The 22,236-nt window shown below is 41.6% G+C and overlaps 1 protein-coding gene across 1 annotated transcript in view; it reads left to right on the top strand.

Moving 5' to 3' along the window:
* LOC128695430 (doublesex and mab-3 related transcription factor 3, truncated-like) overlaps nucleotides 1-21,869 on the top strand; it is a 65,756-nt gene extending 43,887 nt beyond the window's left edge. The window contains exon 3 of the mRNA XM_053786037.2: nucleotides 19,282-21,869. Coding sequence (XP_053642012.1) covers nucleotides 19,282-20,306 — 1,025 coding nt within the window. The 3' untranslated portion in view covers nucleotides 20,307-21,869. The remainder of the gene's footprint in view (nucleotides 1-19,281) is intronic.
* Nucleotides 21,870-22,236: the final 367 nt, after the last annotated feature.

Below are 22,236 nucleotides of genomic sequence, written 5' to 3'. Positions count from 1 at the left end.
TAAATATAAGCAATGATATCAATTGTGACCCCTATATTCCTAGATTTTGTGCTAACACTCACACAATAAATATGATGACCAATAAACTACCGCTCACGGGATGAGTTGGGAGTGCACAATAAACTACTGCTCACAGGATAAGCTGCTCTTGTACAATAAGCTACCGCTCAAAGGATGAGCTGCAAATTCACAGTAAACTGTTCGCTCACAGGATGACTGCAGGTGCACAACAAATTTTAAATTCAATTCATACAACAATCCTCGTCTTGGGGGAGAATTTAATGAATAGAGCAAACGAGTAGGTAGGAGGGGTTGACTGAGAGAACGTTAACTATTCCAGTAAGGGATGTTTAAGGTTGTTCCTGTCAAGGTGGCTCTTTCTTATTTTAATGTGGATGTCATGCGGGTAAAGCACCGCTTTTCAGCATGAAAGGCACTTTCAGTACAAGAAGTTTACCAGAGGTAATCTGTCAGTGGAAGATTGTGGGAGATGCAAAAGTAGCGGGCGTGAACAAAAGCTGGAACATCTGGATATGCAGATGATACAGTTTGATTTGGAATGAGAAGAGGGAAGATGCGGGTACAAACAGCAGAGATTAAACTTATTCATAAGCTTGCCTGCTCAGAAGCAACTGAATGTCAACGTCAATGCATGTAAAAGGCGTGTTTATGTTGGAGAAAGTTTAAATGCATGTGACTGAAATATATAGCGAGACGCTCTCGTGTGTGAAAACTTTTGCTGAACGTATTTTATTTAAATGTTATTCGTCTTCTTCTTCTTCTTCTTCTTCTTCTTCTTCTTCTTCTTCTTCTTCTTCTTCTTCTTCTTCTTCTTCTTCTTCTTCTTCTTCTTCTTCTTCTTCTTCTTCTTCTTCTTATTGTTCTTCTATTATTATTATTATTATTATTATTATTATTATTATTATTACTAGTAGTAGTAATATTATTATTATATTTATATGAAGCGCTGAGCCTGTTCGGGTCATACAGCACAAGGAGTGCTGAACGCGAGACAGACACCCTGCCCGTGCAGTTAGGTTTCTTCCAGTCTGTGGTTGTAAATTCGATTTTAACCCTTCCCGTAGCTCTGGAGTTTCCTTAACCTTTTACATTGTGAAAGGGCTTCTCCAGAATACAACCCACAAAGAAAATAAACAGTTAGTATCTTACAGGCCCATCGTTTTGAAAAATGGTGTTTTCTCGCTGAAATTCTACTTAACTGTTTAATAATGCCGGGAAAAAAAAACACGGGTTGTGGGTTAGATGCTGGATAGAGAATCTCTGTAAACAATTGGGGAGATGGGTTTTCGGTTCACTGGCTAATGTGTTTATTAATGTAAATCTTTGCTGATAACTATTCTGCTTATTTTTTTATTAGATATTTCGAACCTTAGTTAGAAGCTTGTCGTAACTAAGGTTTGTAGCATTTTATAAATTATGCTAGTCTCTGTGCAAGTATGTAATGATGATTTGTAAAGATAGTGATGTGGGAGTGTTAAAAACCCCAGGATAGAGTTGATATCTATAGTGATGTAGGTAGTTGTCTGGCATAAAATATACTCTATGGTGATGTGTTTGCTCACAGCATGAGTAGTGGTAGTATGTTCACTTACAGGATGAGTGGTACTAGTGTGTTTATTTACAGGACGAGTAGTGCTAGTGTGTTCACTCTCAGCCTAAGTGGTGCTAGTGTGTTCACTCTCAGCCTAAGTGGTGCTAGTGTGTTCACTCAGAGTATGAGTGGTACTACTGTGTTCACTCACAGTATGAGTGGTACTAGTGTGTTCACTCAGTATGAGTGGTGCTAGTGCGTTCACTCACAGTATGAGTGGTACTAGTGTGTTCACTCACAGTATGAGTGGTACTAGTGTGTTCACTCACAGTATGAGTGGTGCTAGTGTGTTCACTCACAGTATGAGTGGTACTAGTGTGTTCACTCACAGTATGAGTGGTGCTAGTGTGTTCACTCACAGTATGAGTGGTGCTAGTGTGTTCACTCACAGTATGAGTGGTGCTAGTGTGTTCACTCATAGTATGAGTGGTACTAGTGTGTTCACTTACAGTATGAGTGGTGCTAGTGTGTTCACTCAGTATTAGTGGTGCTAGTGTGTTCACTCATAGTATGAGTGGTACTAGTGTGTTCACTCACAGTATGAGTGGTGCTAGTGTGTTCACTCACAGTATGAGTGGTGCTAGTGTGTTCACTCATGGTACGAGTGGTACTAGTGTGTTCACTCACAGTATGAGTGGTACTAGTGTGTTCACACAGTATGAGTGGTGCTTGTGTGTTCACTCACAGTATGAGTGGTGCTTGTGTGTTCACTCACAGTATGAGTGGTGCTAGTGTGTTCACTCACAGTATGAGTGGTGCTTGTGTGTTCACTCACAGTATGAGTGGTACTAGTGTGTTCACTCACAGTATGAGTGGTGCTAGTGTGTTCACTCACAGTATGAGTGGTGCTAGTGTGTTCACTCAGTATGAGTGGTGCTAGTGTGTTCACTCACAGTATGAGTGGTGCTAGTGTGTTCACTCAGTATGAGTGGTGCTAGTGTGTTCACTCACAGTATGAGTGGTACTAGTGTTCACTCACAGTATGAGTGGTGCTAGTGTGTTCACTCACAGTATGAGTGGTACTAGAGTGTTCACTCACAGTATGAGTGGTGCTAGTGTGTTCACTCACAGTATGAGTGGTACTAGTGTGTTCACTCACAGTATGAGTGGTACTAGTGTGTTCACTCACAGTATGAGTGGTGCTAGTGTGTTCACTCACAGTATGAGTGGTGCTAGTGTGTTCACTCACAGTATGAGTGGTACTAGAGTGTTCACTCACAGTATGAGTGGTGCTAGTGTGTTCACTCAGTATGAGTGGTACTAGTGTGTTCACTCACAGTATGAGTGGTACTAGTGTGTTCACTCACAGTATGCGTGGTGCTAGTGTGTTCACTCACAGTATGAGTGGTGCTAGTGTGTTCACTCACAGTATGAGTGGTGCTAGTGTGTTCACTCACAGTATGAGTGGTGCTAGTGTGTTCACTCATAGTATGAGTGGTACTAGTGTGTTCACTTACAGTATGAGTGGTGCTAGTGTGTTCACTCAGTATTAGTGGTGCTAGTGTGTTCACTCATAGTATGAGTGGTACTAGTGTGTTCACTCACAGTATGAGTGGTGCTAGTGTGTTCACTCACAGTATGAGTGGTGCTAGTGTGTTCACTCATGGTACGAGTGGTACTAGTGTGTTCACTCACAGTATGAGTGGTACTAGTGTGTTCACTCACAGTATGAGTGGTGCTTGTGTGTTCACTCACAGTATGAGTGGTGCTTGTGTTCACTCACAGTATGAGTGGTGCTAGTGTGTTCACTCACAGTATGAGTGGTGCTTGTGTGTTCACTCACAGTATGAGTGGTACTAGTGTGTTCACTCACAGTATGAGTGGTGCTAGTGTGTTCACTCACAGTATGAGTGGTGCTAGTGTGTTCACTCAGTATGAGTGGTGCTAGTGTGTTCACTCACAGTATGAGTGGTGCTAGTGTGTTCACTCAGTATGAGTGGTGCTAGTGTGTTCACTCACAGTATGAGTGGTACTAGAGTGTTCACTTACAGTATGAGTGGTGCTTGTGTGTTCACTCACAGTATGAGTGGTACTAGTGTGTTCACTCACAGTATGAGTGGTGCTAGTGTGTTCACTCACAGTATGAGTGGTGCTAGTGTGTTCACTCAGTATGAGTGGTGCTAGTGTGTTCACTCACAGTATGAGTGGTACTAGAGTGTTCACTCACAGTATGAGTGGTGCTAGTGTGTTCACTCAGTATGAGTGGTGCTAGTGTGTTCACTCATAGTATGAGTGGTACTAGTGTGTTCAATCACAGTATGAGTGGTGCTAGTGTGTTCACTCACAGTATGAGTGGTGCTAGTGTGTTCACTCATGGTACGAGTGGTACTAGTGTGTTCACTCAGTATGAGTGGTACTAGTGTGTTCACTCACAGTATGAGTGGTGCTTGTGTGTTCACTCACAGTATGAGTGGTGCTTGTGTTCACTCACAGTATGAGTGGTGCTAGTGTGTTCACTCACAGTATGAGTGGTGCTTGTGTGTTCACTCACAGTATGAGTGGTACTAGTGTGTTCACTCACAGTATGAGTGGTGCTAGTGTGTTCACTCACAGTATGAGTGGTGCTAGTGTGTTCACTCAGTATGAGTGGTGCTAGTGTGTTTACTCACAGTATGAGTGGTGCTAGTGTGTTCACTCAGTATGAGTGGTGCTAGTGTGTTCACTCACAGTATGAGTGGTACTAGAGTGTTCACTCACAGTATGAGTGGTGCTTGTGTGTTCACTCACAGTATGAGTGGTACTAGTGTGTTCACTCACAGTATGAGTGGTGCTAGTGTGTTCACTCACAGTATGAGTGGTGCTAGTGTGTTCACTCAGTATGAGTGGTGCTTGTGTGTTCACTCACAGTATGAGTGGTACTAGAGTGTTCACTCACAGTATGAGTGGTGCTTGTGTGTTCACTCACAGTATGAGTGGTACTAGTGTGTTCACTCACAGTATGAGTGGTGCTAGTGTGTTCACTCACAGTATGAGTGGTGCTAGTGTGTTCACTCAGTATGAGTGGTGCTAGTGTGTTCACTCACAGTATGAGTGGTACTAGAGTGCTCACTCACAGTATGAGCGGTGCTAGTGTGTTCACTCACAGTATGAGTGGTGCTAGTGTTCACTCATAGTATGAGTGCTACTAGAGTGCTCACTCACAGTATGAGCGGTGCTAGTGTGTTCACTCACAGTATGAGTGGTACTAGTGTGTTCACTCATAGTATGAGTGCTACTAGAGTGCTCACTCACAGTATGAGCGGTGCTAGTGTGTTCACTCACAGTATGAGTGGTGCTAGTGTGTTCACTCACAGTATGAGTGGTACTAGCGTGTTCACTCACAGTATGAGTGGTACTAGTGTGTTCACTCACAGTATGAGTGCTACTAGAGTGTTCACTCACAGTATGAGTGGTGCTAGTGTGTTCACTCACAGTATGAGTGGTGCTAGTGTGTTCACTCACAGTATGAGTGGTACTAGTGTGTTCACTCAGCATGAGTGGTGCTAGTGTGTTCACTCACAGTATGAGGGGTGCTAGTGTGTTCACTCACATTATGAGTGGTGCTAGTATGTTCACTCACAGTATGAGTGCTACTAGTGTGTTCACTCACAGTATGAGTGCTACTAGTGTGTTCACTCACAGTATGAGTGCTACTAGTGTGTTCACTCACAGTATGAGTGCTACTAGTGTGTTCACTCACAGTATGAGTGCTACTAGTGTGTTCACTCACAGTATGAGTGCTACTAGTGTGTTCACTCACAGTATGAGTGCTACTAGTGTGTTCACTCACAGTATGAGTGCTACTAGTGTGTTCACTCACAGTATGAGTGCTACTAGTGTGTTCACTCACAGTATGAGTGCTACTAGTGTGTTCACTCACAGTATGAGTGCTACTAGTGTGTTCACTCACAGTATGAGTGCTACTAGTGTGTTCACTCTCAGCATGAGTGACTCGGCATAATAAACGTGGTCATCGAAGTAAAAATTAAAAATATTTACTTTTATTAATAAGTGGTAATAGATGTGACCTGCCATCGAGTTCTATTTATTTATAGAGCGCCAGTCTATTTATGCTGAAAGACGCCTGGCACAGTGCTCAATAAGTTTCTTTTTTATTAATATTATTATTATCATAATTAGATACACCACACTGTGTGGTTACAAATTTATCTGAGACATCATCACGCAGGATGGTTCTTCACGCAGTATAATATGCATGAGAGGGGTTGGATTTGAGTGAGACTTGCACATGAGTTAATGGAATTATCAAAGCTTATTGCTTGCGTAGAATTGAAAATTGGTTTGGGAAAATATTCTGTTAGTGGGATGGATTGTGAAGGACATGCCTAGTATGGGCCAACAGGTCTGCTGCAGTGTTCCTCTTTTCTTATGTTCTCATTTGCTGTAAGTTGGATTCTTCCTTCAGCATTCTGAAACATTTTCTCCAGAATTCGACTACATTGGTCGACTAATATCAAGTTATGTATATGCTGGTAGGTGAACAGAAGCAGTAACTGTAAGGCGACTTGCCCATATATTTTGTCCCTCCAAGGCACGGAATATATGGGCAAATTTCCTGATAAGTTCAGGAAAGGGAAGGGGTTTAAGCGTGCTTGGACCCCACTGTCCTACGCTCTAATTGACTAGAAGAGCGTTAGTGCGAAAGTGAGTAATGTGAAATAATGTGGCATTATTGTAAATTATTAGAGAATTATTATGTAAAATTATATACATTATCAGAAAAGTATAATAATCATGATAGATAATTATTTACCAGTCTCTCTCACTCTCTCTCTCTCTCTCTCTCTCTCTCTCTCTCTCTCGTGCCTAATAAGCTGAACTTGAAAAATAAGCCAAACTCCCGTCAAAATTGGATTGTTCCATTTTTTTTTTTTTTGAAGCAATACCAACTTAGAAATCTCACCTAACCTAACTTAACCAAACATATTTTTTAAGCTAAATTCTGCTATGAATGTCATAGATCGGTTTAAATTAATTTAATATTACTTAAAATGAATAATATATATTTTTTCGATAGGTTCAGCTTGATTTTAGCAGAATTAAAGCAAAAAATATCATTTTGCTTCTGCAGAAAAAACCTTGACGCTTAGGCCTAACACACACACACACACACACACACACACACACACACACACACACACACACACACACACACACACACACACACACACACACACACACACACACACACACACACACACACACACACACACACACACACACACAGTCATAAAGTTGTCACGCAGTGGAATAGCCTAGAGAGTGACGTAGTAGAGGCAGGAACCATACATAGTTTTAAGACGAGGTTTGATAAAGCTCATGGAGCAGGGAGAGAGAGGACCTAGTAGCAACCGGTGAAGAGGCGGGACAGGAGCTAAGACTCGACCCCTGCAACCACAAATAGGTGAGTACATGTTCATAGATAAATATTAATCATTGATTACGATAATCTGCATAATTATTATGATTATAAATAGATGCCGTGGGATTGATAAGAGTAAGTACTAATATTTCTATTATCATTTAAGAAATTCCGGGAAGAAGGTCGTATTGAGTGTATGCTTGTTCCTGCACACATGTCACATTCTGATCTACCCTGTGACCTATTTCTAAAGTTTTCCTACTCCCGTGTACAGGCCAGGGTTCCCTGTTGTTGGGCTGGTCCACCACACTGGCTGGTAATAGTCCGCCGGCCCACATATCCAGTACAGTCTTGTTGATGTGGCACGCATAGCATGTAGTGATTCACTTTTCCTCTCGAAAAATTCTGCAAGTGTTCCGGCAATATTTCTTATATCAAGTTGAATAGTCGAGGCCCACGGATGTTGACATAGCGTTCCAGTATCCAGCATTATTATTTTATTATTAAAGATTCACTGGTATTCTCCCTGTCCGGGCCTTTTCCAAGTGGTGGCCCGGCCTTGGCTCCTTATCTAGGGAGTGTCTGAGACCTAAGTCTCCCATGGGAGGAGGCACAAGTACCCCCTCATCTTTGGGACCAACTGTCCCCAGGCCTAGTTTCTAGTAGGGAGAAGCTAGGCCTCTCTGGTCTGCTATCCCCGCCCCAAGGGGGCTAATGGGAATGGCAGGCTTGTGAGCTGCAAGCTCGGGCTCAGGCACCTACCCTACCCTAGAAGGGCTGGGCATGGTGTCGCTGGGTCTCTTTTTACACTTCCGCCCATATCTTTCACTCCATTACAGAATGTTGTTATGCTAGTATGCAGATTTGGGGCTAGATCCTCTAGTATCTTCATATATATGTTATCGCATGTTTCTCTCGCTCTCTCTCCTTAACAGCTTTACTATCTCTTCCGCCTGGGAAGAAGCTGTCAACTCCTAACAAAAGCACAAACTATTTGGCACCATTGGCACACAAGTCATAAAATATAAAGAAATTAGGGACGCTTTGGTCCTTTCTGGGACCAAAGCGTAAATGATTTGGTGATACCGACACTAAAGAAGAACACTTGTGTACAGCTCAGGATACTCATTATTGATGAATCAACTGTTTGTATATTCACGGAGAAGCTCCAATTTCTTGAATCAAGATCTCTCTACCAGCATCAGTACACCTTCCTTCAAGGATCGCTTTTGATATTGATCTGGGAATAAATCATTGTCTAGTATAATTTCTATTTTGTGAATTATTGCAGCCCAGGTATTGTGGGTTATGAATTGTTGCAGCCAGGGTATTATGGGATGTGAATTGTTCCAGCCAATCCCTAGGTACCTTCCCCTCTTTCACACATTTATTAAAAAGTACCAACCACTCCAACACTATATCCCCCCCTGCTTTTAACATTTCTGCCATGATCCCATCAGTTCCAGCTGCTTTACCCCCTTTCATTCTACGTAATGCCTCACGTACCTCCACCACACTTACATTCTGCTCTTCTTCACTCCTAAAAGATGGTATACCTCCCTGGCCAGTGCATGAAATTACCGCCTCCCTTTCTTCCTCAACATTTAAAAGTTCCTCAAAATATTCTCGCCATCTACCTAATACCTCCCTCTCCCCATCTACTAACTCCCCTACTCTATTTTTAACTGACAAATCCATACTTTCCCTAGGCTTTCTTAACTTGTTTAACTCACTCCAAAATTTTTTCTTATTTTCATTAAAATTTCTTGACAGTGCCTCTCCCACTCTATCATCTGCTCTCCTTTTGCACTCTCTCACCACTCTCTTCACCTTTCTTTTACTCTCCATATACTCTGCTCTTCTTATAACACTTCTGCTTGTAAAAACCTCTTATAAGCTACCTTTTTCTCTTTTATCACACCCTTTACTTCATCATTCCACCAATCGAAGATTGAGACACTTATGCAACATATGGGAATCTTTATTCAGGAAACGTTTCGCCACACAGTGGCTTCATCAGTCCGATACAAAGTAGAAAGGCGTAAGGAGAGGAGGAGTTGAGGTAATCAGTCCCTCGGCCTGGAGTCGATGTGTTCAGTCCATCAATCTTGTAGAATGTACAGCATAGGGCCGTAGACGTGGCTTATATACTGTAGTGAGGTGAGGTGAAGCAGGAGGAGGTGAGGTCATAGTGGTACCACCCACTAGTCGAAGTAGGTCTTCGTCCAAAGGTTGGACAAGTGTTGAAGAATTCTTTGTAACAAGATCCCAACACTTGTCCAACCTTTGGAAGAAGACCTACTTCGACTAGTGGGTGGTACCACTATGACCTCACCTCCTCCTGCTTCGCCTCACCTCACTACAGTATATAAGCCACGTCTACGGCCCTATGCTGTACATTCTACAAGATTGATGGACTGAACACATCGACTCCAGGCCGAGGGACTGATGAAGCCATTGTGTGGCGAAACGTTTCCTGAATAAAGATTCCCATATGTTGCATAAGTGTCTCAATCTTCAACTTGTCGGTTTTTCAAACCATTCATCGCAACTGTCTGACACTGCAGCATCATGGGATCTTGTTACAAAGAATTCTTCAACACTTGTCCAACCTTTGGACGAAGATCTACTTCGACTAGTGGGTGGTACCACTATGACCTCACCTCCTCCTGCTTCGCCTCACCTCACTACAGTATATAAGCCACGTCTACGGCCCTATGCTGTACATTCTACAAGATTGATGGACTGAACACATCGAGTCCAGGCCGAGGGACTGATTACCTCAACTCCTCCTCTCCTTACGCCTTTCTACTTTGTATCGGACTGATGAAGCCACTGTGTGGCGAAACGTTTCCTGAATAAAGATTCCCATATGTTGTATAAGTGTCTCAATCTTCAACTTGTCGGTTTTTCAAACCATTCATCGCAACTGTCTGACACTGCAGCATCATGGGATCTTGTTACAAAGAATTCTTCAACACTTGTCCAACCTTTGGACGAAGACCTACTTCGACTAGTGGGTGGTACCACTATGACCTCACCTCCTCCTGCTTCGCCTCACCTCACTACAGTATATAAGCCACGTCTACGGCCCTATGCTGTACATTCTACAAGATTGATGGACTGAACACATCGACTCCAGGCCGAGGGACTGATTACCTCAACTCCTCCTCTCCTTACGCCTTTCTACTTTGTATCGGACTGATGAAGCCACTGTGTGGCGAAACGTTTCCTGAATAAAGATTCCCATATGTTGCATAAGTGTCTCAATCTTCAACTTGTCGGTTTTTCAAACCATTCATCGCAACTGTCTGACACTGCAGCATCATGGGATCTTGTTACAAAGAATTCTTCAACACTTGTCCAACCTTTGGACGAAGACCTACTTCGACTAGTGGGTGGTACCACTATGACCTCACCTCCTCCTGCTTCGCCTCACCTCACTACAGTATATAAGCCACGTCTATGGCCCTATGCTGTACATTCTACAAGATTGATGGACTGAACACATCGACTCCAGGCCGAGGGACTGATTACCTCAACTCCTCCTCTCCTTACGCTTTTCTACTTTGTATCGGACTGATGAAGCCACTGTGTGGCGAAACGTTTCCTGAATAAAGATTCCCATATGTTGCATAAGTGTCTCAATCTTCAACTTGTCGGTTTTTCAAACCATTCATCGCATTCCACCAATCACTCCTCTTTCCTCCTGCCCCCACCCTCCTATAACCACAAACTTGTGCCCCACATTCTAATACTGCATTTTTAAAACTATTCCAACCCTCTTCAACCCCCCCCCCCACTACTCATCTTTGCACTAGCCCACCTTTCTGCCAATAGTCGCTTATATCTCGCCCGAACTTCCTCCTCCCTTAGTTTATACACTTTCACCTCCCTCTTACTTGTTGTTGCCACCTTCCTCTTTTCCCATCTACCTCTTACTCTAACTGTAGCTACAACTAAATAATGATCCGATATATCAGTTGCCCCTCTATAAACATGTACATCCTGGAGCCTACCCATCAACCTTTTATCCACCAATACATAATCTAACAAACTACTTTCATTACGTGCTACATCATACCTTGTATATTTATATATCCTCTTTTTCATAAAATATGTATTACTTATTACCAAATTTCTTTCTACACATAGCTCAATTAAAGGCTCCCCATTTACATTTACCCCTGGCACCCCAAATTTACCTACTACTCCCTCCATAACATTTTTACCCACTTTAGCATTGAAATACCCAACCACCATTACTCTCACACTTGATTCAAAACTCCCCACGCATTCACTCAACATTTCCCAGAATCTCTCTCCTCTACACTTCTCTCTTTTCCAGGTCCCTCTTTTCCTGACATAGCTTATCCTTCAACATTATTGCTACTCCTTCTTTAGCTCTAACTCTATTTGAAACCCTTGACCTAATCCCATTTATTCCTCCTCATTGAAACTCTCCCACCCCCTTCAGCTTTGTTTCACTTAAAGCCAGGACATCCAGTTTCTTCTCATTCATAACATCCACAATCATCTCTTTCTTATCATTTGCACAACATCCATGCACATTCAGACTTCCCACTTTGACAATTTTCTTCTTCTTATTCTTTTTAGTAATCTTTACAGGAAAAGGGGTTACTAGCCCATTGTTCCCGGCATTATAGTTGTCTTTTACAACACGCATGGCTTACGGAGGAAAGATTCTTATTCCACTTCCCCATGGATATAAAAGGAAAAGTAATAAGACCAAGAACTATTAAGATAAAATCAAAGAAAACTCAGATGAGTGTGTATAAATAAACGTGTACATGTATGTGTAGTGTGACCTAAGTGTAAGTAGAAGTAGCAAGACATGCCTGTAATCTTGCATATTTATGAGACAGACAAAAGACACCAGCAATCCTACCATCATGTAAAACTTATATATATATTTATATATATACATATATATGCAATAAGATCACAGTAAACAGGTGATTTCAAAATATGCAAAACAACCACTCTGAAAGAATAGAGAAATTCCAAGCGCTTTCGTGACTACTCACGATAATGTGAGTAGTCACGAAAGCGCTTGGAATTTCTCTATTCTTTCAGAGTGGTTGTTTTGCATACATATATATATATATATATATATATATATATATATATATATATATATATATATATATATATATATATATATATATATATATATATATATATATATATATATATATATATATATATACTTATATATATACTATGGAACCATTGATTGTGGAAGACTCAGACATTTACAAAGCAATAACGTCGTTCCCATCTGGCTCTGCTGGGGGTTACACTGGAATAAGGCCACAGCATTTAAAGGAAATGGTTAATCCAGTTATTGGGGAAATTGCAGAGACACTGCTTTCAGAGATCACAAGGTTCGTCAACAATTCCTTAGCTGGTCTGATTCCTGATGAAATTAGACCTTTCTTTTTTGGTGCAACACTTTGTGCACTTAAAAAGAAGGATGGAGGAATTCGGCCAATTGCAGTAGGCAACACGTTACGCCGCCTCGTATCCAAAGCTGCTGTCCGAAGTATTCGTGCACAGGCAGCCATGATGCTTCAACCAAACCAGCTTGGCTTTGGGGCCTCTCAAGGAAGTGAAGCAGCGGTTCATGCAACAAGGGCGTATATCAACAACCTGCCTGAGGGCAATGCAGTGGTAAAATTAGATTTCAAGAATGCATTCAATCTCCTGAAAAGAGACGTGGTATTAGCAGCAGTACAAGAACATTTCCCTGGTCTCTTCCCTTTTGTTTCAGCTGGGTATAGCAAGGAATCAATGCTTTTCTTTGGAGAGCATGAAATCACAGCATCGGAGGGTGTCCAACAAGGAGATCCTCTTGCACTATTTCTCTTCTGTATAGCAGTTAGGGAAATCAGTCAGACTGACCAGTGAGCTAAACATCTGGTTCCTAGATGATGGCAAAATAGCAGGTACAAAGGAGTCCCTCCTACATGACCTTACACAGGTAATGACACGGGGACAGGAAATGGGTCTCATCCTGAATCCATCCAAATGTGAAATCATCTCAGTCAGTCAACAAGTGATAAATGCAGTGAGATCAAAACTGCCAGGAGCAGCAGTCATTGCCCCCACAAATAGTGTCTTGCTAGGAGCACCTCTGGGAAGCAATGCCATTGACACAATTCTCAGGAAGAAATTGGAAGAGTTAAGGAGAATGGAACAACGAATAGGCAATCTGGACACCCACGATGCCTTGTACCTTCTCACAAAGTGCTTGAGTCTGCCCAGGTTGACATATTTCCTAAGATGTGCACCTTCATATGATAACCCTATACTGCACGAATATGACAGTATTCTGAGGCAGATTTTTACGAAAGTACTTAACCTTACTCTAGAAGACGAGCAGTGGAACCAAGCTACACTTCCAGTCAGACTAGGAGGCATTGGTGTCCGCAAGTCATCACAGATTGCGTTACCTGCTTTTCTGTCCTCGTGTATTGCATCCAGAGAGCTTGTAGCAGCGATTCTCCCTGAACATCTAAGGGACAAGATTGGAGTCCAGGACCAAAAATTCATTGACGGAGCAATGATCTGGGATAATCTAAAGGGCTCTGAGACCAGACCTGCTCCCCCCAACAACTACAAACAATCGCACTGGGATGGTCCAATAGTGGAAAATATAGCCTTAACAATGCTTCAGAGTGTGTCAAGGAAGGATAGTGCCCGCCTCCTGGCAGTGAGAGCCCCTCATGCTGGGGACTTTCTGTTGGCTGTTCCTAACTCCAGCCTCGGCACACGCCTCGACCCACAGACCATCCACACTGGTGTTGCCCTTCGACTTGCCGCCCCTATTCTCGCCGAACACAGGTGTATTTGTGGAAGTGAAGCAGCAGACCGATTCGGGTACCATGGTCTTGTGTGCCGTAAATCCGAGGGAAAGATTGCAAGACATGAGGAGGTTAATAACATTATCAAGAGGAGCCTCACAACAGCTGGATGCCCAGCAGTAAGGGAGCCACCCCAACTATGCAGATCTGATGGCAGCCAGAAGCGTCCAGATGGTATCACCCTTCAAGCCTGGACAGATGGGAAGCAGGTGGTGTGGGACTATACATGTGCATCTACCTTGGCTGATACCTATCTCCAATACACCAGGGAGGAAGGAGGGGCAGCTGCCAGCTTCAGGGAGTCCCAAAAGTCTAGAAAATATGGAGAACTTGCCCATCATTATATGTTTGTTCCCATAGGCTCAGAGACCCTTGGCTCATGGGGAAAGAGTGCATCTAAATTCCTTAAGGAGCTGGGAAAAAGACTCATCAGGGTAACTAGGGATCCCAGGGCAGCTAGTTTTCTGTTCCAGCGGCTCAGTGCGGCTGTTCAAAGGGGTAATGCCTGCTGTATTTTGGGCACACGCCCCAGCTCTGAGGAGCTGGATGAGATTTTCGCCTTATAATTGATGATACACACGTAACAACATGTACCTTATATGCCACCTTTATATCAACGATGTATCTCTTAAATCTTCTGTACCATATTATGTAATAAAATATTCCTATTGGTAAAAAAAATATATAAGAAAAGATGGGGTGGTAGGGTAAGTGGAATATTCAAACGGCTTCAGGAAGAAATCCAAATATTCTTCCTTGAAGCCTTTTTATCCACTTTTCCGAGGCTATGGGTCCCACAATTTACACCAGAGGTGGACCCCATCCTATATATATATATATATATATATATATATATATATATATATATATATATATATATATATATATATATATATATATATATATATATATATATATATATATATATATATATATATATATATATATAGATATATATATATATATATATATATATATATATGGAACCTGACGAGCTGTTGGAGTGTGAGCAGGGTAATATTTAGTGAAGGGATTCAGGGAAACCGGTTATTTTTATATAGCCGGACTTGAGTCCTGGAAATGGGAAGTACAATGCCTGCGCTTTAAAGGAGGGGTTTTGGATATTGGCAGTTTGGAGGGATATGTTGTGTATCTTTATACGTATATGCTTCTAAACTGTTGTGTTCTGAGCACCTCTGCAAAAACAGTGATTATGTGTGAGTGAGGTGAAAGCGTTGAATGATGATGAAAGTATTTTCTTTTTGGGGATTTTCTTTTCTTTTTGGGTCACCCTGCCTCGGTGGAAGACGGCCAACTTGTTAATATATACATATATACATATATATATATATATATATATATATATATATATATATATATATATATATATATATATATATATATATATATATATATATATATATATGCAAAACAACCACTCTGAAAGAATAGAGAAAGTCCAAGCGCTTTCGTGACTACTCACATTATCATAGTTCCTTGATAATGTGAGTAGTCACGAAATCGCTTGGAATTTCTCTATTCTTTCAGAGTGGTTGTTTCGCATATTCTGAAATCACCTGTTTACTGTGATCTTATTGCATATATATATATATATATATATATATATATATATATATATATATATATATATATATATATATATATATATAGTAGTAATAATGTTGAAGGATAAGCTATGGCAGGAAAAGGGGGACTATAAATGTATTAATTCAAGGATTATGTGGAGTAAAATAAAGGTTGGATGTGAGAAATGTGTTATAGTAAGCGTGTATGCACCTGGGGAAGAGAGAAGTATAGAGGAGAGAGAGAGATTTTGGGAAATATTGAGTGAATTCGTGGGGAGTTTCGAACCAAGTGTGAGAGTACTTGTGGTTGGGGATTTTAATGCTGAAGTGGGTAAAAATGTTGTGGAGGGAGTAATAGGTAAATTTGGGGTGCAGGAGTAAATGAAAATGGGGAGCCTTTAATTGAGCTATGTGTAGAAAGAGGTTTGGTAATAAATAATACATATTTTATGAAAAAGAGGATAAATAAATATACGAGGTATGATGTAGCACGTAATGAAAGTAGTTTGTTAAATTGTGTATTGGTGGATAAAAGGTTGATGGGTAAGCTCCAGGATGTACACGTTTATAGAGGGGCAACTGATATATCGGATCATTATCTAGTTGTAGCTACAGTTAGAGTAAGAGGTAGATGGGATAAGAGGAATATGGCAACAACAAGTAAGAGGGAGATGAAAGTGCATAAACTAAGAGAGGAGGAAGTTCGGGTGAAATATAAGCAACTATTGGCAGAAAGGTGAGCTGGTGCAAGTATGAGTAGTGGGGGGGGGGGGGGTTGAAGAGGGTTGGAATAGTTTTAAAAATGCAGTATTCGAATATGAGGCAGAAGTTTGTGGTTATAGGAGGGTGGATGCAGGAGGAAAGAGGAGTGATTGGTGGAATGATGAAGTAAAGGGTGTGATGAAAGAGAAAAAGGTAGCTTATGAGCGGTATTTACAAAGCAGATGTGTTATAAGAAGAGCAGAGTATATGGAGAGTAAAAGGAAGGTGAAGAGAGTGGTGAGAGAGTGCAAAAGGAGAGCGGATGGTAGACTGGGAGAAGCACTGTCAAGAAATTTTTATGAAAATAAGAAAAAAATTTGAAATGAGTTAAACGAGTTAAAAAATCTAGGGAACAAATGGATTTGTCAGTTAAAAACAGAGAAGGGGAGTTAGTAGATGGGGAGATGGAGGTTTTGGGTAGATGGCGAGAATATTTTGAGGAGCTTTTAAATGTGGATGAAGAAAGGGAGGCAGTAATTTTATGCACTGGCCAGGGAGGTATACCATCTTTTAGGGGTGGAGGAGAGCAGGATGTGAGTGTGGGGGAGGTGCGTGAGGCATTACATAGAATGAAAGGGGGTAAAGCAGCTGGAACTGACGGGATCATGACAGAAATGTTAAAAGCAGAGGGGGACATAGTGTTGGAATGGTTGGTATTTTTGTTTAATAAATGTATGAAAGAGGGGAAGGTACCTAGGGATTGGCGGAGATCGTGTATAGTCCCTTTATATAAAGGGAAGGGGGACAAAAGAGATTGTAAAAATTATAGAGGAATAAATTTAGTGACTATACCAGGAAAAGTGTACGGTAGGGTTATTATTGTAAGAATTAGAGGTAAGACAGAATGTAGAATTGCGGATAAGCAAGGAGGTTTTAGAGTGGGTACGGGATGTGTAGCTCAAGTGTTTACATTGAAGCATATATGTGAACAGTATTTAGATAAAGGTAGGGAAGTTTTTATTGCATTTATGGATTTAAAAAAGGCATGTGATAGAGTGGATAGGGAAGCAGTGTGGCAGATGTTGCAAGTATATGGAATAGACGGTAAGTTACTAAATGCTGTAAAGAGTTTTTATGGGGATAGTGAGGCTCAGGTTAGGGTGTGTAGAAGAGAGGGAGACTATTTCCCGGTAAAAGCAGGTCTTAGACAGGGATGTGTAATGTCACCATTGTTGTTTAATATATTTATAGATGGGGTTGTAAAAGAAGTAAATGTTAGGGTGTTCGGGAGAGGGGTGGGATTAAATTATGGGGAATTAAATACAAAATGGGAAGTGACACAGTTACTTTTTGCTGATGATACTGTGCTTATGGGAGATTCTAAAGAAAAACTGCAAAGGTTAGTGGACGAATTTGGGAGCGTGTGTAAAGGTAGAAAGTTGAAAGTGAACATAGAAAAGAGTAAGGTGATGAGAGTATCAAATGATTTAGATAAAGAAAAATTGGATATCAAATTGGGGAGGAGGAGCAAGGAAGAAGTGAATGTTTTCATATATTTGGGAGTTGACGTGTCAGCGGATGGATTTATGAAGGATGAGGTTATTCATAGAACTGATTAAGAAAAAAAGGTGAGTGGTGCATTGAGGTATATGTGGAGGCAAAAAATGTTATCTATGGAGGCAAAGAAGGGAATGTATGAAAGTATAGTAGTACCAACACTCTTATATGGGTGTGAAGCTTGGGATGTAAATGCTGCAACGAGGAGGCGGTTGGAGGCAGTGGAGATGTCCTGTCTAAGGGCAATGTGTGGTGTAAATATTATGCAGAAAATTCGGAGTGTGTAAATTAGGAGAAGGTGTGGAGCTAATAAAAGTATTAGTCAGAGGGCTGAAGAGGGTATGTTGAGGTGGTTTGGTCATTTAGAGAGAATGGATCAAAGTAGAATCACATGGAAAGGGTATAAATTTGTAGGGGAAGGAAGGCGGGGTAGGGGTCGTCCTCGAAAAGGTTGGAGGGAGGGGGTAGAGGAGGTGTTGTTGGAGAGAGGTTTGGACTTCCAGCAAGCGTGCGTGAGCGTGTTAGATAGGAGTGAATGGAGACAAATGGTATTTGGGACCTGACGAGCTGTTGGAGTGTGAGCAGGGTAATATTTAGTGAAGGGATTCAGGGAAACCGGTTATTTTATATAACCGGACTTGAGTCTTGGAAATGGGAAGTACAATACCTGCACTCTAAAGGAGGGGTTTGAGATATTGGCAGTTTGGAGGGACATATTGTGTATTTTTATACGTATATACTTCTAAACTGTTGTATTCTGGGCACCTCTGCAAAAACAGTGATTATGTGTGAGTGAGGTGAAAGTGTTGAATGATGATGAAAGTATTTTCTTTTTGGGTCACCCTGCCTCGGTGGGAGACGGCCGAAGTGTTAATATATATTTATATATATATATATATATATATATATATATATATATATATATATATATATATATATATATAATTGGTCAATTAGCAAGAACTCGTTTAAAATTGAGTCCTTTCTAAAAAATTTCTCTTATACGTTTAAAGATATATTTATTTCATGTATGGTAATGTAAAAATTAGTTTTGTACAAAAAGAACCTTAGAAAACTTACCTAACAAGCTCAATTTAATTTAGCCTAATCCAACTAAATATATTTTAGATAAGTTTACAATAATTAAATAATAAACAAACACAATAAAATATATATTTTTTTCATTAGGTTCGGAATGATTTTTGCAAAATTATTGCATACACAAATTTTCGCTTGCCTTATTCGGCAAGAAAATTATAGCTATTTAAGTCAAAATATCAAGTTTTACCTATTCGGCACGAGATATATATATATATATATATATATATATATATATATATATATATATATATATATATATATATATATATATATATATATATATATATATATATATATATATATAATCTTGGCCACTAGTGGTATTTTATTTTATTTTTCATTGATTATTTGTTGTTGGTCTAGCACTGTGTTTTCACCGAGAGGTAAAATGAGTTATTTGTTACCAGTGTTTACATACTTAGGCTGACCACTTAGTAGCGGCTCATTGCTTACATTATTTTATCTTCCCTGCAGATGGTGAGGTTGGTCATGAGGACGAATCTCGGAGTGAGGTGAGCGTAGCATCTCCAGGCACAGTGGTTACTTCACCGGCTATGTCTCCAACCTCTACGTCTGGTGTGACAGCCATTGAGGACGACCCCTCGCACACCCCGCCCCGCGTGTCCTCACATTCCTCACCTCACATTACTGTCCACACCTCGCCTCATATGTCAACCCACACCTCGCCTCTCATCACTTCCCAGAGTGGCTCTTCACAGTCCAGTAGTGAGTCCCAGCAGGAGGTGCCGCCAGTGCCAACAGCCTCCCAGGGGCAGCCTCGACCACCAACCACGGAAAGCCAGAGTACCGGTGAGAATCCTGGAGAGGCACAGCCCAGCAGGGACACATCCATGGTATGCCAGAGCCCGCTAGAAGCCAGGAAGGAAGACCCAACAAGCTTGGATGGCATAGATATTCTGATGCGTATCTTCCCCAGCGAGCGTCGCGGGGTACTGGAGCTGGTGTTGACAGGATGCGGCGGGGATCTCTTACGTGCCATCGAGCACTTTCTCTCAGTGGGTGAGGCACTGCGCCGCCCCACTGCCGGCATCACAGTACCCCGCCCAGCAGAACACCCGCCCCGCTCACTTTCACCGCCCAAACCCAGTCTTGGGAGCGCCAAGTCTGCCTTTACACCCCTAACCAGTAGCGGAGTGCCGCCACCCGCCCACCAAAGTTCCTATTTGGGTGCTGGCCTGCCCCGGCCTGTCTTGTATGGGGAATCCCGGTTCGCCCCTCCTCTTCTTCCTCTCTCCTACCCTCACCTGCTGCCTCCCTTGCTGCCCGTGCTTCCTCCGCTGCCCCTCCACCGCCACTACCACCACTCCTCTTCCCCAGACCCTGCTGACCTGCGTGACTCTGACCTCGCACGCGTCCGGGACCACCTGCCGGAATACCAACTCCGCCATGACCTCTTAGGGAGGCCAGATTTACGACTCAACCTGGACCTACGGCCTGATCTGCGGCTGCGGTCACCTGCTGCCGAGGACAGCGCTTGAATCAACGCAGTTCTCTGTAACTCTTGTATTTATAATAAAACTGACCCCGTAATATAAAACAATGTACTGAAATCTAACACTCCTGCAGAGTAATACCTACGTACGAATTTGCAATATTTATTGACTTTTTATGTGTAATTTTAGAGTTTTTAGTTGCAAAGACCAGTGATCGGTCTTTGACCAATAAATCACCCAATAAACAATTATGTGACACTACTTGTTGTGTGAAACGGTTGTGATGTGGTGCTGCTGTAGTGACGAGGTGATGTGTGCTACTGTGGTGACGAGGTAATGTTGATGATGTGGTGATGCTGTAGTGACGAGGTGATGGTGATGGTGATGACGTGGTGCTCTTGTAATAAAGAGGTGATGGTGCTGCTGTGGTGGTCATATTATGGCCTTTGTTGACTTCTTCCCAACATTACACCAACAAAATTTCCGTGAAATCAACAACAACAAAAAAAAAAAAACGAGTAATTTCAAAGAAAGATAACGTTTTAATTGATACAGGAGAACATGTTTTTCCCTCGTTTTATAAACTTATAATCATTTATTAATATGTATATATAAGTCTGCTTGCATTAGCAGTGTACAGTGACCGAAAACTGACGTTAACACCTCATATACCACTGACGGCAGCACACAAGTGGCTCTATCACCGTATGTACTACTAACGGTAGTACACCAGTGGTGCTAACACCTCACATACCATTAACAGCATTACACCAGTGGTGCTAACACCTCACATACCATTAACAGCATTACACCAGTGGTGCTAACACCTCACATACCACTAACAACAGTATACCAGTGGTGCTAACACCTCACATACCATTAACAGCATTACACCAGTGGTGCTAACACCTCACATACCACTAACAACAGTATACCAGTGGTGCTAACACCTCACACACCATTAACAGCATTACACCACTGGTGTTAACAGCTCACATACCACTAGCAGCAGTACACCACTGGTGCTAACACCTCACATACCACCAACAGCGGTACACCACTGGTGCTAACACCTCACATACCACTAACAGCAGTATACCAGTGGTGCTAACACCTCACATACTACTTACAGCAGTACACCAGTGGTGCTAACACCTCACATACAACTAACAGCAGTACATCAGTGGTGCTAACACCTCACATACCACTAACAGCAGTACACCAGTGGTGCTAACACCTCACATACCACTAACGGCAGTACACCAGTGGTGCTAACACCTCACATACCACTAACAGCAGTACACAATTGGTGCTAACACCTCACATACCACTAGCAGCAGTACACAATTTGTACTAACACCTCACATACAACTAACAGCAGTACACAATTTGTACTAACACCTCACATACCACTAACAGCAGTACACCAGTGGTGCAAATACCTCACATACCACTAACAGCAGTACACAAGTGATGCTAACACCTCACATACCACCAGTTGCAGTACACACGTGATACTAACACCTCACATACCACTAGTGGCAGTGCACAGGTGGTGCTAACACCTCACATACCACTAGTGATAGTACACAAGTGATGCTAACCACTCACATACCACTAGTAGCAGTACACAGGTGGTGCTAACACCTTACATACCACCAGTAGCAGTACACCTCACATACCACCGGTAGCAGTACACAAGTGGGCCTGGTACCTGTCTTAACTAGCGCCAACGATTAAGTTAAAATTGCTGGTAGCTAATATAACAATTCCTCACATTCTTTGACTCATTGAAGACTGACTCAAACCCACGTTTTATTGAGCAAACTGTATGAGTATCTAATATATATTGTCAGTTAGCAAATGGTATTCCATATGTATACGAATAAATGAATCTTCACTAAATTTTATATATTAACACCATATCATGTAGGACTTGTTAAGACTATTAATTCGTAAACGTTTATATAACGAA

Source organism: Cherax quadricarinatus, chromosome 14, assembly GCF_038502225.1.
Source record: "Cherax quadricarinatus isolate ZL_2023a chromosome 14, ASM3850222v1, whole genome shotgun sequence".
Lineage (NCBI taxonomy): Eukaryota > Metazoa > Arthropoda > Malacostraca > Decapoda > Parastacidae > Cherax > Cherax quadricarinatus.
The sequence above is the reverse complement of the archived record's forward strand: the minus strand, read 5'-3'. Positions and strand labels throughout refer to the sequence as shown.